The sequence below is a fragment of the Taurulus bubalis genome (assembly GCF_910589615.1).
Source record: "Taurulus bubalis genome assembly, chromosome: 18".
Lineage (NCBI taxonomy): Eukaryota > Metazoa > Chordata > Actinopteri > Perciformes > Cottidae > Taurulus > Taurulus bubalis.
In genome coordinates, this window is record NC_136606.1 from 14,254,944 (window position 1) to 14,272,680 (window position 17,737).

Here is a 17,737-nt window from a genome sequence, read left to right on the forward strand (position 1 = left end):
AATGATATGTCTGTAAAATGTCAATAAAGCAAATTAGATCCTTTCTGATGCAGTTTAATCTGAACAAAATCAATCATGTGTGACTGAAAGGTTTTAGTCACTGTAAATAAAGACAATGCATTCATTGGGGGAAAGGATTTCATCAAATTAAATCATCCTCTCACGCTTTCAAAAGAAGTGCGTTCTTCTTTATGGCACCAAAAGAAGATAGAGTCAGTTTTTCACAAGGGTTTGATTTAAGAAAAATAAATCTGATGCTAATGCGACACCGCAGTCTTCAACGCTTCATTGGTGAGTGTGACACAACAGCAAGACCACAAAGAAAAGTCCCCTCTCCCTACAGCAGCTCAATAGTACTGTTGAGTAGATGATATGAGTTTTTTATCCCAGTAGCCAGGAGTGTAATGCACCCCGCCAGTTGGCTTTTGTGCTTTTTATAGGTGACACAGTGTGATAGACCCTGCCCTCAAACCCTCCATTACAATCATATAGGTCTCTTCTCAACTGTGTTCCTATGGGGCACCGTCACTGCCAAGACTGGCTGAAGTTTAGTCAAAGACATTAAGAGCTCCTTCAGGGAGCAGAGAGGAGACGAGAGAGGAGACGAGACGAGACGAGAGGAGACGAGACGAGACGAGCGACAGTGTCTTGTGTGCCTTATGTGAAGCTGTTTCAACATGTTATTATCAGTATGCAATGGAAATTAATACAACCAGAGAGAATGAATGTGTCCTGTGACTTTCCTGCATTGATAGGAAGCAGAAGTTAGGAAAGCACTAGTTCTACAGACATAAGAAAAGAGTATTATGTGTCTTTGAGTCTGTTCATAGCCTCAGCGTCTGGCCTTATTGGAGTGGCCCCCCTTGCAAAAGAGGTTTCCAACCTCAATGGAACTTCAGGTTAAAGGAATTAAATGGGAAAACATATTCTCAGAATTGCCAGAGGGCTGTGGCTCTATGATGGGGATACCAGCTTATAAATATGTTCATTCTAAACAACAAGAGGTTGAGATGATTCAGTCTGGACCAAAGGCTGGACAGACCTTTACCATTGTGATCTAGGGCTGTGATGCATGGCTAAAAATCTTGATTCAAGTGTCATCTTACTAGCTTTTTCCAAGGCTTTCAACTGCAGCTCATTGTCTTCATCGGGGATGGAGTTTACTCAATTCTCACAGAGATTGTTATCTGTCATGTCATATCATAATCAACCTAGGGGTCGGGACCATAATTCCATAAGTTTAGGGGGGCAGATGGTTGTGGAGAAAAAAAATAAAAGATGTTTCAGACTGGGGAATGGTTTTCCACTTCGTGCTCACTTTTAAATGTGGTGTGATATTTTATATTTCCAAGCTGTAACGCCAAGCAATGTCCAGTAAAGAACTCCACTTCAACTCTACTCAAGTGAATAGAAAAAAAGACAAATTTTAGAAGCAAGAATGTCACTTTTCAAGCCTGAAGAAGCAAGTAAGAACAATCGCACACCCACACTCATACAAACATAGAGGAGTGACAGTCTCTCCCTCAAGGAAGAGCGCTGCCATCTCTCGCCGTGGTGGTCATCAGTGCTAAACTCCTGTCAGGTTCCATCTTACAGCCTAACACACACACACACACACACACACACACACACACACACACACACACACACACACACACACTGGTCTGTCTCAGGGCAGGACCGGCTCTCCAAAGGGGTCAGCGTGTTGTCACACACACCAGGGAGCAGTGTTGTTGTTGGCAGTCCTTACCTCCTCACTATTGTCCATGTCACCTCACACACAGAAAACCTGCTGGGGCTATTAACGTGCCGGCATGGCGGGGACACTTTGGGCCCAGAAGGACGTCACCTTGGCCTAAACTTGGCAGCCATCTTTTTATTTATTTATACATGAGCAGGTCCCTTTCCTGCTTAGTTTGCAGGCAGTGCATAAGGAGTCAAGGAGAAAAATGAACTAATTTTTTTTTACTGAAAATAACTATTTCATTTGTTATTAGTTATAGAAAATATATATATGCAACTCAATTTGTCAGATTTAGTTCATAGGGTGCCCGCTCTACCATGTGAGCCACCAAGGGAGAGTCTTTTAAGTTTTTCTCATCCAAGATTTGTTTTTTCTTTCCTCCCTCGTGAGATTTAATGCCTCATATTTATTTAAAGGTCTCCTAAGAAATGGATTTAATGAGGGCCATAAAAGCCATTGACAATGAATGGCCATCTGAAAAGTTTCCTTTGACATGTAAAGGTTTAATTAGATCAGGTTACATCGAATGGCACTTTGAGCCATCAATGGCATCGTACCAATTTTAAAGTTTTTTTTAAAGAAAAACAATTAAATATTAGCCCCTGTCCTTACATCATTCATCTCTGCCCAATCCCTTACCGTTGTCTTTTCAAAGCATTCAGTTCATTAAACCTCCGTGAGGAGGTGACCACAGCAACAGCTCTTACTTAGTGGTATTTTTTTTAAGTCTTTTATTCATTTACATCTTTTGTGTGTCTAGTGTGTGATGTCTCCCTTCATGTCGCTGCACTACTTAGAAACTAAATGAACTATGTTTTCAGTTTTCCACAGCGAATACGTGATCTCATTTTGACAAGATTGACAACTTAATCCTCGGGGCTTTCAATCATGCACATTCAACAGTTGTTTCAAATCTCACTTTTCAGGCAGGCCCTCCTTGATCATTTCCTGTGATGTAAATGTTCACTGAGGAAACATTTAATGTTTTGTTTAATGTCATTTTTGATCATGTGCTTGACATTCACAGCTGTCTCACAACTGGGACAAGAAGAGGTAAAAAAAAATTTAAAAAATAAGAGAAAATCTTGAGTTTCCACTCAAACATGGTACATCACTCCCAGGTGACTGCTTAGCACTGGCAGTAATTGCAAACTTGCCCCTGGCACTGTGTGTTTGTGTGTGTGTGTGTGTGTGTGTGTGTGTGTGTGTGTGTGTGTGTGTGTGTGTGTGTGTGTGTGTGTGTGTGTGTGTGTGTGTGTGTATGAGCATGTGGGGTGCTCATATATATGTGAATGCAAGTCATGAGGCATGTGTACAGCTTCCCCCCCCCCCCCTGTGTCTGAGCATGTGCATCTGCTAGTATCAGCATGTATGTGTGTGCAGGCGTTTCCATCGGTGCTGGAACCCAGTGTGTGTGTGTGTGCGCGTGTATATGTACACATGAGTCCTGTGTGTGTCTTCATCACTAACACAGGTTCACACTAATAAGTCCACCTTTCCTGATTCATGTTGTCGGGAGTTTTCCCAACAGGAGGATGAATTAATAACATTTCTTAACACTACTCCCACCTCCCCCTCCCCCACCCCTCTCTCTTTTTGCTCTTCCACAACGAGGGGCCAAATCTCTTCAGCATTTCCAGCCCTATGAGCTAATTTGACAGCTCACGGGGGTGACGCTGATTCCACTTCGCAGAGACAGGTACCCTAGGGCTAGCCAGCTGGATCGCAGCGGATGCTTACAGATTTGGCTTTAGCTTCATGCTGGGTGTCATCTGTCTCTTTGGTCTGGCGCGGGATAATTTTTGTGTATGCGTGCATGTGTGTGTGTGTGTGTATGTGTGTGTCCGCCCTGACATCATGTGCCTGAGCAGTTTGTGCCTGGCAGGCCTTGTCTGTCCAGGTTGGCCATCAAACACAGCCAGCATGGCCCTAATCTGACGAGGCACTGCTCCAAACATGCCACAGCAGCCCGAGAAGTGTGTGTGTGTGTGTGTGTGTGTGTGTGTGTGTGTGTGTGTGTGTGTGTGTGTGACCCCAGGGCAGACCCCCTTTTTTTCCTACTTCTTGCCTTCCTCTTCTGCTCTGTCCCACGTCGAACATCACCGAACACACACACACACACACACACACACACTGAGGAAAAACTTCAAAAACCATCAAGTTGAGCTCAGTCGATGCTCCCCCTCCACCTCGCAGTCTCAACTCCTCTGTGCTCAAGTTGCAGTGTGTGTGCATGTGTGCGTATGTGCTAATAAAGTGAATATGTGTGGTATTCAAACGCTACAGCCAGGAGAAGCAATTTTACTCTTCACAAACGGAGAGATATCCTCGTTCAGCGCTCCCTCCACCCCACATCTGTCACTTCCATTGTGGGCACTTTGCGGGACGCTCTGCCTCAACAGGTTTGAAGCCTCCCCCAGCCTGTTGCCCTCAGTCGACTTCGACACCGCCTCTTGGAGAAAGAGGCGATCCCTCCCCGTGTTCGGACGGGAGAGGACAGGGGGACAGACCCCCATGGGAGAAATGACAGCGCGGTTCCCGTTAATCTCCGGGACGAGCCCCGAAATGGCGGCAGGGGCCCGCCGCAAACACTAATCGCAGCCGACACGCTGGTCTCCCCCTGCACACACACTCCCAGTCCTCCCTCGATGCCTCAGTGCCGATCTCAAGCTCCAAGGAAAAGGGGCAGTCATCGCTAGACGAGCCTGACAAGGTTCCGTCCCTTTTTGCTGTGAAAGAGAAATATCTTCCCTTCCCTGAAAAGCGCAGGATGATGAGTACATATGTTGATTCTCAGGCTGTGAGCCATGTTCCGCCACTGTGTCTTCCCATCAGGCCCTGGGACAGAGTGACAGCAGGATAGTGTCACACTACATAGTGACTTGTAAAGGGCCACTGCACAAAGGCCTTCAGAGTGTTTATTTGGGTCTCTACCTTCCCGCTGAATTCCATTCTGCATGTGTTTACTGACTATCTTTTTATTCTATTTGCTGCTCTCACCACCTCCACCTCTTTTTCCATAGCGGACAGCTCTGAAGTACCACCGCCTCCAGCAGGTGGAGGGACAAGAACGTGGTGGCGCCGGGACAAACGACCTGCTTGCAGCCCAGGGACTGGAAGAGAGATGGTAGATGGAATAAGAAACTGGATATGGACAGAGAGAAGGGCAGTTGCGGGTAGGTGGGTTGCCGGGCCGCAGCTCCTCTCATACCACCCCCATCTTCCCTTAGGCCCAGAGGCCTTGGCATCCAGTGAGTAACACCACCTCCTTCCCTTCCTTTTCCCCTTCCCCATCACCACCCCCACCTGTTCAGAGCCACGGTGCAGTGAGTGGCGTTCAGCGTGTTGTGAACACAAAGCAGCGGCCCCGCGGCCCTCCGCCTGGACCTCAGTGTCAAGACCCAGACGAGCCGAGTGAGAGAGGGAGGGATAGAGCACATGCGAGAGAGAGAGAGAGAGAGAGAGAGAGAGAGAGAGAGAGAGAGAGAGAGAGAGAGAGAGAGAGAATGGAGGAAAATGCAGAATAATTATACCCAGTGGGTAATGTGAGCACCGTCGTTACAGGGGCGGTGTGGTCGGGCCGGGGAGGGGAGAGACACAGAGGCAAGAGCGTCACCGGGGCGAGCTCCCAGGGCCAGTGGGCATGTTGGGTAAACCACAATCACAGACCTCCCACTGCACTGCTGGAGCACCGTGTGTGGAAGTGCTGCAGGAGATCATCTGGATACTGGCTAGCATGGACGCACGGGGGGGCGAAGCACTGCCGCTGTGTTGGTCCTTTATACTGAGAGCAGATCTAATGTTTAAGTGTAATAAAAAGATGAGGGAGGAATAGTGTGTCTTATGTGATACGGGAAAAGATACATCTGGTAAAGCGGGTATTGTGTGCTCTACATGCTCAGGTACAAAACCCACAATAAAAGATCTTCAGTGGGTTAGCTTCATATCAGTACTAGCCTACAGCTTGGGTTTCAAGCTGATGGATAATTCAAAGAGACTCGGTAATAGGAAATGATATATATATATATATATATATATATATATATATATACATATATATATATATATATATATATATATGTATATATATATATATATATATATATATATATATATATATATCATTTTCTATTACAGATATATTTATTTATCAATGTATGATTAATTTTAGCTTCATTCATATTTTCCAACCAAACTAACTAAATCTAATTTGCAGAGCTTCAAAATAGTCTGAACTTAATAATAGCATTCATATGATTACATGTTCAAAATACATGATAATATATTCAATTGGTCATTTACACAGAAATAGGATACTGTAAACATTATCATGTTCTATAAAAAAGTAATGAACAATTGTTGCTGAGTTGCAATTAACTGAAGCGAATGCAATACAAATCTCATGAAAGGCTTTTAACAGAATTGAATTGATATTTTCTCCTCTAATGTAGACCGCGACTCAAAATAAGCAATGACCTATTTACCATACGTGAGTTTCAATTCTGTTTTATAACTTTGAAAATTGTCTTTCCTTTTTAGTGACAATTTTGGAGAGTGTCCCAGAAAGGCTGTGTGCTCTGTGCAGGGGTGTCAAATGAAAAAGTTAAATTCACTTAATAGACCAGTGGAACACAAATACAGAGAAATGCATGATCTGCCTTCATGCAACAAGCTCTCGCAAGCAAACTGCAGCCGAGCATCAGAATGCTTGCAGATATTGATGCAGAAGGACAGATATTTCCTCGTTATGTTGATGTCGGCTTTGCCCTCCAAATTCTATAATGCTGTGGAATTCTCAACTTTGGATAAGTTTCAGTGTAGTGGATGTGTATACTTCTTTTCTCCCTCATTTGTAAAATGTATTATTTCCAAGTTAAGTGTGCAACATCTACTTTGAAGCGCATTCAAAAAATAAGATTTCAAAATAATACATATGATATATTATTTAAATTCTGAATAATATATTATTTTTATTAAAATTGTTGGGTCTACAGATTAATTATTTTTTTTTACATAATTTTGTTATTTGTAAATGTTGAATGTTTTTTAACACTTTTACTAATCTAATATATATATATATATATATATATATATATATATATATATATATATATATATATTATTTTATTTTATTAGTTATTATTGTAAACCAATTGGAGTTCTGTTACTCTGCTTTTCTATTTCAATCTAAAAATGGTAATGAATGCTGCATTTAACTGGCCTCTCCACCGTTCTCAGGGTTGATCTAAATGTTTTTAATTTAACCCTGCAGATTCATGAATAAACACAACAACAGGATGCACGATCCTGTCACAGAGGTCTTTGCTGAATGTGACATGTTTAGTTGTCCGAGATCCTCTTGTGCTTCTTCAAACAAACATGAGGCTGCAGTGAAGGGCTTGTTTTTATCCCTCGGCTGTTGATCAATCATTTAATCTTCTTAATAGGCCCAAATCAAAACTAATGGTGCATGTAATAAGTGTTTAACTAAACAATGTGGACAGTGGGGGACTTAAGTGGTGCCTTAATGATTTTCTCTTAACTGAGCATGACAGTCCTAATGAATTCAGAGCTCGCAAACAAACTTTTGACAACTAATATGCGACGCTTGCCCCAAACAATGCCTCTTCTCACCCTCGCTGAATATCTGCATATACTTTGCTCTTGCCATAAGAGGCAAAGTCATTAATACATACAAAGGCATTAATACATTTATGCCAATATATTTGCATGTCATAAAGTGAATAAAAGCTTTTGCTAATCCAACATAATTCAGTCACATAGGTATAACCATCCTGGATTTTCAAAACTCATTTGGTGCCATCTTGTGGTGAGTTTGGTGTTTTCAAAGAAAGATAATGTAAATGTTCTTGTATCTAATATATATGACTAATTCATTGTAGAGACATCTTGATGAATGCAAATGTTGTATGCCTTAGCAACTAAATATGTATTTGTCCCCACTGAGACGTCAAAGGAACCGTAGCCTTTTTTAATACTCATACAAAGTGTTTGTATTTAGAGGTAAGCCATTTGTCTTGATATATTTATCGCCTGTAGTATCATATTTAATTACATATATTATAATCATGTTTCTACTTAGGTACCCTTTATGTGGGGTTTCCAACAGAGTGGCTAATAATCACCAATTTATGCTTTACCTATGAGTTATAAGAAATGAACTGTCCCACTTCAGGGTTATCAAGTTGTGGAAAAAAAAACCTGTAGTTGTTGTTTTTTTGGTAAAGATGCCGTTATAAGTGTAGGAAATACATTAATATTTATATGTCTGCGTTTCACACATTCAAGTCTAGAGTTACAGTATAACCCACCAGCTTTAGGGATTTGTCACAACCTGGCAACCTCGAAGATATTCTTATTAATGGCTATCATTGATAAAGTATAAGTCAATGAGTTGTCAACCACGCCTAGAACATTAGCTTTTATTTATTTATTATAAAGTTGTACTCTGATTTAAATGAACCAATTGGGGAAAGAGTGCACACAGGATGTGGAATATCCTACTATGTGTTTAAGTTTAATTTAAATCACAAGTCAGGATAACATGTAGGGTCTATATTTTAAAATCTATCATTACATATATACTTTATGATTGCACTGTTGGATGTATTCTGAATGTGTGAGAGTGAGTTTAAAAAGTAGGTTCCACCGCAGAGCAAGACTGACATCTGCAGTCCTCAGTCAGCAAAACATCGGACACAAACACGCACACACACACACACACACACACACACACACACACACACACACACACACACACACACACACACACACACGCACGCACACACACACACGCACACACACACACACACACACACACACACACACACACACACACTAAAACTTCCAGAGTAAAAAGCACGTCGACGTAGTTTACGTCGAGCCTACAGAAGACAGAATTTTAAGTGAACTGATAAAATAAATAAATACAAAATAACGCGAGAGGCCCTCTCTCCTGTGTTGTTAAGCTGGATGTGACACCCCTCTCACGGCCACTTGGTTCAGTCCGCAGCCTCGTACCCGGAAGTAGTAGTAAATATTTACTTTGCAATCAGCTGACTTCCATTCACATGACTGCAATTAGCATAGGACCACTGCCGTTTTTATCACATTGTAGGCAGCACGTATTACTATATATTTAAAATATAGGCTACGTTAATGACGCGTGGTTTGGTTCAGATAAACAGCTCTTTCGCTTTCACAGTTAACGGCCAGTTAGCTTAGCATTTGAGACATTAGGGCCTAGCAAGTGAATAGCAGCTGGTAGCTGTTTCGGCTAGCTGAGACAAAACTTTGATTTAACTACTACAATTAACGTGTCCGCAGAGTTTGTCAAAATGGAAAAGATTGCTAAAGGTGAGTGAAATCCACAGCAAAAAAAACACTTCTTATTGTCGGCATGTTAGCGTGTTTGGCGCACTGTTTACCTTTTTAGCTCTGATCTCAGTGCAGCTGATGAGGTACAGCTAGATATGAGGCTAATCAAAATATAATGTATTGCCATCAGCAGTGTGATAAACATTAGGAAATGGTAGCTTTCATACACTTGTAAAGAGTGAATGACATGGCATTAGATTAATAATAATACTATACCTTTTGTAGCATGCAGGCACAACATGAATAGCACGCACTGTTTATTAAGGTGTGCATATAGTTAGTTGTGTTTGAAATCATGATATTTGCTTGTCAAAATAATGTTGTAAAAATGTTGTATCCTGTGTGTCCTTTGAGTTTAAACTGAATGTAATGCGAGTTGTGTTTGGTGCTGCAGATGTGGGTGATATCCAGTCGCGACTGTTAGACCACAGACCAATCATCACCGCAGAGGTCCGCTACTTCGTGAGAGAGTTTGAGGTACTTGTCTTTTTTATAAGGTTACATACCTAGTTGTTTAAACTCTTGACTTTAGGGGGCAGTGCCCCCGATGACAGATATTTGGACTTTTTAACCCTAATTTAGATTGTTAACCTTCAACACTGCTGTCACTCATAAGATGTACATTAGACACTCATAATGTACATGTCAATACAATTCGCACAAAGTTAAAGCCAAGACTTGTTTGCCAGTTTTAGAAACACATCAACCACTGGCATTAAATCCTGTGAGTGCATAAAGTCACAAGATCGGAATGCCTCCTATATTATACAAAAATGTGGATAAACAGAAAAAAGATTGTGGTTGGACAGGCGACACAATAGATGTGCAAACCCCAGAGTGATACTTTACCGTATTTCCTCATACTGTTTTAACAATGTACCCCAATAAATGAGCTGCAAATTTCAATACAGCGTATTAAACCACCTTTTTTATTTCTCATTAAGTGAGAGAATCTGTCTAACGTTTTAGTGCAATTGAGAGAAATATCCCCAAACCAATTGACGTCTCTGCTGCTCCATGGAGAGAGCAATATACTTTAAGCAAAATACAGTATTTTCTCTTGTTCTTAAAAAGACAATGCCATGAAATTATTTCAACTCAATTGTTGTTATTTTCCCCCACTCATTTGAATGGAAACAATATGTTGTGACCCAGTGTTAGATGTATTCAGTCTTCCATGTTTTATGCCTGTGACAACACTGAGCTTTCCTCTGCCGCTGTTTAGGAAAAACGTGGACACAGAGAGAGCCGACTGCTGGAGAACCTCAATAAAATGGTCCCGGAAGCAAATGAGCAAATGCTGCCGACAGATTTAGAGGGCATGATGTCTGATGTGGTTAGACGTTGTAAGTCTCCTCTTTCATGTTGGGCAAAACTCTGTTCATGACGCTCATGTCCGTAATGCATTATAAACATACTTAATAATGATTAATAATAATGTGTTATACTCTTCTAGTGGAACTGTATAATTATAGTGCTGTTTCCTAATGAATATTCATATATGTATATATATGTTGTGTTAGAGCAAATCAAAATTGTCACTATGAATATTAAGAATAGGGTTTTGCTTCTCTCTCACAGTGGAGGCTGCTAATCACATGGCAGAGAGAGTCCAGCAGAGGGAGCTAGAGGCACAGCAGGTAAAAACAACTGGAAGCAAAGGACATAAAGCGCAGGTGGACACATAATCCTAGTCTTTTGAAAAAACGGATTGGAATGCCGACTTTACGGGCATTTATGATAGCGTGTGCTCTCTGAGTATGAACCACACATTTAGGATGAATGCTCACCGCACTGAGTCCGTTTACACTGCCTTCTATTATCAGCATCTTCAGTGTCGCGCATGAATGCAGGAGGGTGTGACAGCTGAAGTATAGTTGAGACAAATATCATCAATCTCATCTTCTTGTGTCCTTCCAGAGCACCCAGCTGCAGGGGAACATGGAGCGTTTGAAAGATGAGTGGACAGAGTTTCTGAAGGAGCAGCAGAGATTAAAGGAAGAAGTGGATGAGGAGCACGCCAAGGCTGTCGGACAACTCAGCACCCGGTACAACGAAAAGAAGAAGGACTTGGCCAAGTTTTCACCCCTCTGATCAGTTTGAGGTGGTGTGAGTGAACAAACCTCTCTTGTTCCATGTGCGTGCTTGTTATGGACATGGATGAACTCAGTGGTTGGCATAGAATGCAGAGGTCTCGCACAAGACTCAACATTTTTCCAAATTGTAAATATTAAAGTGTGATTAACAATGTGGAATTTCACGGGCCATCAAACTTACAAGTCTCTGTCTTTAGCACATGGAACTTTCACGGTGACCCAAAAGGCCTGGAATATGTCATTTTTAAACAAGCAATCATGTGATTGTTCCTTGGCCGTGAAGTTTTCAACATTTCAAGATTTTAATGGATGCCTGCCTGAAGGGTGCTGATGATAAATTTGCGTCGGCCTCCAGTTGAAAGGAACCTGGAGCTTGGCACCACGGCGAGATATTCTAAGCACTGGAAGCCAGATCATTACATGTTAGAAAAGGCCTTCTGAGCAGGTGTGTTTAAAGCACAAGACAAGTGTTGTAGAAACGAGCTCAAACAAAACCGATTCCAGAACAAGTCATCCCTCAGCAGCTCTCCCGTGTTTGGAACGTTTGACCTCTGACATTAACTTCAAGTAAACCAACTGCCTATGAAGTGACGTTCATTATAAAAGGCCTTATAAACCAATAGTGATTGATCTGCAGCAGCAGCTGTTTTTTGTTTGCTTTTGCCACCTCAAATCTGATTTGAATAAGTCACAAATCCAATATTTGTATTCCGTTTAAACAGAAAAGGAAAAACATAAATCTTTCTGGACTTCATTTTTTTTCTGGTCATGTTTACATAAAAAAAAAAAGCTTGATAAACACAAACTCACGGTGTTTTTTTTGCTTCTCCGTTTATCATATTAATTGCACACAGAGGCTTATGCTACATTGGAAATGCTTAAGTGTTCATCAGTTATAAAGCAAACAATATGTAGAAGCTGTTCCATGAAATCGTCAGTGTGGGTCTTTTCCCTACGCAGAGACCCTCTGAGGTTGATGTTGGACTCGCTGCACTTTTAATGAAGTGTTTTGTTTTCGCTCCGGACAATGGTGGATTCTTGGGACAGGTTAATGGCTGGGCGGGCACACATGGCACATTCCTGGCATGGCTGAGAACAGAATTCATCTCAAACAACGTAACAGGAAATATTTTACATACCCCACACACACACACACACCACCCCGTCACAACCACACACTCTTTTAAATTGCCCAGACACCTCGGCTGTCGAATGTCTCATCTGAAGAAGCAAGTTTGGAAAAATAAGAATCAAACGTAACGAGCCAGCAGATAAGCCCCTCCACGGTATGGCAACACAGCTGAAGAAAACTCTGCATCCCCCTTTCACAGAAGCTGCAGCTTTTTTCACATTTGGTCGACCTGCTGCTCTCATGCAAAACTCCGCTCTGCCTGTGTCTATGCTTTCATGTGTGTGAGTCGGTGATGGCTGGCGTCAGAGATCAGAGAGCGACATGCCAGCAGATGGACGTCTGAGTTTGTGCCTTTCCTCCACCTCGGTGACTGCAGCTGTCCGAGCCGGAGACAGGCCGTCGTCAGCTAACGAGGAGCGACAATACGGAAACGCGGCCCACCCGCGCCAGCAAGGCACCTTTTCATCTTCCCTTGTTTGCTCTTTTGGTTTTCGCTGGGAAGAAAGAAAACATTCAGTCACAGGACATGAAAGGTCACCATTAAAGCCATGTGAGTGTTAGCTATTCATGAGGAGAGTCGTGAGCTCAAAGTGAGGACTTGTTGGGCCTGATAAGTACGGGATTTATATCTTCTGGAATGGGTTTTGATATTGCACTGCTTTGTAAATAAATCCAGACAACACATAAAAGTGGTACTTCCAGGATTTAACGATCGATGTACGAGTTTCACCATTTCTCTGGTTGATGCCAGGACTGCTCTTTGCCTTCCACCGTCTTCAATCGCACAACAAGACCATGGCGGTCAATAATAACACGCGCTCTGCCAAACTGAATTGACTTTAAGCAATCTGGGATTCAGATCAACGTCTGTTTGTGACCGAGGGATTGCAACAAAAACAGGTTTCGACATTCAGAGGAATGTGGGTTCTAAGTTAAAGTGCAGGCTGAAAAATATGTAAAGCCAAGAATCTCAGCGCCTGGTAAAGTAATCGCTGAGCGCCTGGTGCTGATCAACAACAACAATCAGTGCCCTTATTAGTGGTAGAGAACAGGAAACGTTGCATGCTGTCTGACATTTTTAAGGAGAATGTGGTTCATCTTGATAGATATCGTCAAACACTAAGAGGAAACTGGCTGACACCGAAACTTCCCCTCTATCCCGACCAGTGAGACGGTTCCATGAGCAGAAAAGGGTTGGGCGCTGGCTGGAATCTCCTCTTATCATCCTCCTCAGCCTGCTGCCTCAAGTCTCTGGGCCTTTGCTGCTGTGTTTTTTGTCTCCAGTGTGCATCAGAGAGCAGTGTGCTCTTCCTGTTTTGAAGAGCGAGCCGTGCTCTCGGGCCGCCGAGCCGCCGTTCCCTGTGCCAACACAAACGGTAAAGGAAGCAGCAGCACCCAGCTGGAGCTCCACTGGGCAACACACAGAGATAAGGCCGGTGTTGGTTGATGCAATCTGAGGCCTTGTCTGAAAAAGAGCTTTCCACATCCACTGGAAAAGATGAAATGTGTCACCGGGATGAAATGCACAGGTTACGTGTGATGGAGACACTTACTGGAAAAACAGGATCAGATTTTTCCGGCATTGGATGCTGGATTGAGAGCCATAACCTAGCTGTTGAAGCTGAGCTTGAATGACCGTTTCAGTTTGATCAACGCACAACGCCACTCAGCACATTCTTAAGGCCTCCCAACATCTGCTCGTAGCAGTGGTCAAATTTCAACGTGTCAATGAAACTATATTTGACACTAACTGCATGCATATGAACTATGTAAGGTGTGCTTTCCTTATTTCTGGCAACCCACCAAAAAATAAAAAATACTTAATGTACTTAATATACCCTAAATGCGATCCATGTGGAACATACAGGTTAAGAAAGCACTCAAATGATGATATATTATTATTATTATGTGCCAATTCAACACTTTAGCACACACTTTGACCTCCAGATTTAACATTGTTAGTCCACGGCTTTCTGACAGAAAATACTGGATATTATAAGCTTCAAACTTCATAAACATTCAGGTAATTGTCATTGCAGGACCGTACTGTGTTCGTGATAATATCTCCACTGTATGGTTCTTTCCCGTGAGCTTTGTGAGTGCTCGGCAGATCAAACACAGCGTTTGAGCACACGTGTGTTGGCTTGATATTTACATGTCTGTTCACTCTCCTTTAGTGCTTTACTGTTTGAAAATTAATGAAATACCAGCAGAGGTTGAATTTCCTTGAAAAAAAACAAATAAAATACGCATGACCTCGGGGGACTGCTACATTTTCTTCAAAGCTGACAGCAAATTGGCCTTACTAAACATTTTCTTTTTGTCGGGATCACCTTTCAATTCAGTCGACTGATGAGAAAAACCAGGTCTAACAGCAACACAATTTCACTGTTTTGTGTTGGAACAATAGAAAGAGGTATTCGTTCAACCCCGCCTTCCTGGCAGCTTATGAGAATGTTTCTGCCTCTGCGTGCTCCCTCCTTTTCTTTTGTGCTCCATGATGGGCCCCTGTTACTCAATTACTAAGGGGTCCAAAATGAAAATGCCAATGAACAAAAGCACCACGCTTCCAAGTTAATAACCCGGCATAAAACCACCCCGGGGACTCGGTGATGGGTCTTGGGAGGATGGTAAAGCAGGTGGCCGTATGAATTCTTGGGCAATAGCAAACGTTCACCAAGTGGATTTCTAAATAAGAGTAGGAGAGCCCTCAAAGCTGCAGTAAAACAAATTAAGAAATTGATATTTCTCTGAGGGAAAGTTGCAAGGCATGCTGGATAGTCTCTGACTCTGGCAGCTTAGAAAATGAGCACTGGGTGGCACATAAAAGCAATCACTGGAAAGAAAAGGGATAGAAATTAAACGCACCTTTCGCTACAAATGCCAGCGTTCCCATGATTAACAAGCACTGATATGCTGACACTGTAACATGTCACATGTGTATTCTGTGGAGTGAACACAGGCACATATGAACCAGATGTATTGATCAGATTATCTCTCTTTGAAAGCACACATTTCACATTGCCGTCTTTTGTGCCATAAAGAGCTTGATTAGCTGAACTGAGCGTGATGTTTTGCGCCTGTTCAGTTTCACGAGACAGCCTCGCTAATACAACAGCTCGGCGTTCCTGCCAGCTCCAAGAAACACAGGTAAGAGTCCAGCAACAACAAACACCTTCCTCAGACAATCGCTGGGCAAACAATAGCCAGAGAGGACGCGGAGAACCGCCTGTCATCGGCCAAATGGCCACCAGCAGCAAAGAAAGCTGTTGTCGTCTAGAGTCCTGAAGCGTAGAGGAATGTCTGGCTCCACTGCCAACCTCCTCAGTGGCTTTGATTTTCTCTGTTTTCTGAGGTATTTTTCAGATGTTATCATTCTTTGACTGTTGCAGTTTCAATGACTTTAAACCCGAAAACTATTGGAACAGAATTTCATACAGCATTAGAATATATATATATATACATATATATATATATATATATATATATATATATATATATATATATATATATATATATATATATATAAAATAATATGATGAAAAACATTTCAAATCAACTGAAATGTTGTAAAACCTGAAATAATTGATTTTTGGCCACTTGTGGGCAGCAGAAACAAAGTAAACCCAACACTGACACATTATAACCCTTTTCAGTTGATGAAATACATTTTCTTATTTACTCATCCGACAGATTTGACACATTGGAGACGTTCAATATTAAGCTCTGTTTTTATCATTTGTATTAAGCTCTGTTTTGATCTGTTTTGGTCTCAACCAACTCCTGAGGGAAATATTTGTCTAGAAAGCCAAATGAGCTGTGCCGAAGGAAACTGCAAAGGAGGGCAATAAGTGAGCCCTTTAACTCACAAGTTGTCATTGTAAATACAACTATTTGTTATAGCTGCTTTCAGTAATCAGCTCACTGCATATTCAGTTAGAACAAGCACTAGTCAATTTACTTGACTTCCTGCCAGCTCATTGCACTCTAGATTTACATCTTCCTCCATTAAAATGTTCCTGGTATGAAATAATTGTTATGATTTAAATCTACAGGGCATGAGAAAACCATTTGCTCTGAGCCTTTTTGATCAGTTATTTATTACTCATTATCTGGGTATTGATTTATGGAGATAAGTCATGGAACAGAGAGGAGAAAGGAAAGCAATATAAAGGATGATTCAAGGCCATGGAGATTGATATAACAGAGATGTTGAAGAATACAGTATATAAAGGAACAATATTTTGATTATTGAAAGTGAAATACTTAAAAATCCCAAGTGTGTTGTTCATGAGTTCAGTGTATGTTATTGAATGTGACTTTGTGAGAACTGCAGCCATACCCACAGGGCTTTTCCAAAGGAATATTTTCAGTTTCTGCAACGTTAGGATGGTTATAAAATAAAACAGATTTCGCTGTACAAGTTTAAAAAGTCAATAAAATCCGACACCATTCACAGTGAACATGTGGTTTCAAGATTTGAACAGGGTCTTTGCAGCCACAATGTATTTCTGATGTCTTACTTATCTTTAATCTAGAGATATAAATGGAAGTCAATGTCAAGAAAATGGTTAAAGATAATCATAAAATGACACAAAGCAAGTGTGAAACGGCTGTCAATAACAGTGACTGTATCGGATTATCCTTTCTTCCGTAATAGACAGAAGCTTTTTGGATGCCCCTGTACCTCATTATAAATGGAAGGCATACAAACAGGATTATCCCTGAACATTTTTAGGAGGCTAAATAATGGAAGGAAAAGATAAGCTCCCAAAGTAGCCAACATTTCGCAAAGGTAACTAAGCATAATGGTCCTGAAAAAAAGGCCGTGGAATGTCTCCCTGTTGTTGTCAGAGCGAGCCCTTCGCTCTCGCTGAACGATCTCACGATGAGATCTCCAAGGAGCGTCTAATATCCCACCGACCTCAGCCCCTAAAACCCAATAAATCAATCAGTTGTGCTTTACAAGCCCGCGTGTGTGTGTTACCCATTCAGGACATAGAGAGTCCCTGCTGTGGCTCGCAGCTTAAAACCATCCTGACTGACAGAACAATGAGGCAGGCGGGAGACGGGGGAACAAGATGCATACTTGTTTTGCCTGTGTGATTTCTGCGTGCCCGTGTGTTTGTAGCGGCCCGTGAACTGTCTGACTGGGAGTCAGCCTCTGATCCCGGCTTTCTCCAGGGAGGCCCTGGCTCTTGGCAGAGGAATGCATGGGAGTGGGCTCCTTCAATAAAGGCAACTCTTTCAGGGCCCCAGGACGGCCCTGGGCTTTGCTTTTCATCGTTTCCCTCCCCTGTCTCTCTGGACCCAAGTGGGCTGCTGCTTTTGCTACTGCTGCTGCTTCGTTTCAAGCGTAATGGCTTT

At 42.0% G+C, this 17,737-nt stretch overlaps 1 protein-coding gene across 1 annotated transcript; it reads left to right on the forward strand.

Moving 5' to 3' along the window:
* The first annotated feature begins 8,961 nt into the window (after positions 1-8,961).
* bloc1s5 (biogenesis of lysosomal organelles complex-1, subunit 5, muted) lies at positions 8,962-12,015 on the forward strand. The gene is made up of 5 exons (XM_079234484.1): positions 8,962-9,121; positions 9,537-9,619; positions 10,368-10,488; positions 10,724-10,782; positions 11,063-12,015. Exons 1-5 carry the CDS (start codon positions 9,103-9,105, stop codon positions 11,234-11,236), a joined length of 456 nt encoding a protein of 151 aa, XP_079090610.1. The 5' UTR covers positions 8,962-9,102; the 3' UTR covers positions 11,237-12,015.
* Positions 12,016-17,737: the final 5,722 nt, after the last annotated feature.

Coding starts and splice junctions, on each gene's coding strand:
- bloc1s5 (XM_079234484.1), top strand. Junction 9,620..10,367: donor ACTTCGTGAGAGAGTTTGAG/GTACTTGTCTTT, acceptor GCCGCTGTTTAG/GAAAAACGTGGACACAGAGA. Junction 10,783..11,062: donor GGGAGCTAGAGGCACAGCAG/GTAAAAACAACT, acceptor GTGTCCTTCCAG/AGCACCCAGCTGCAGGGGAA.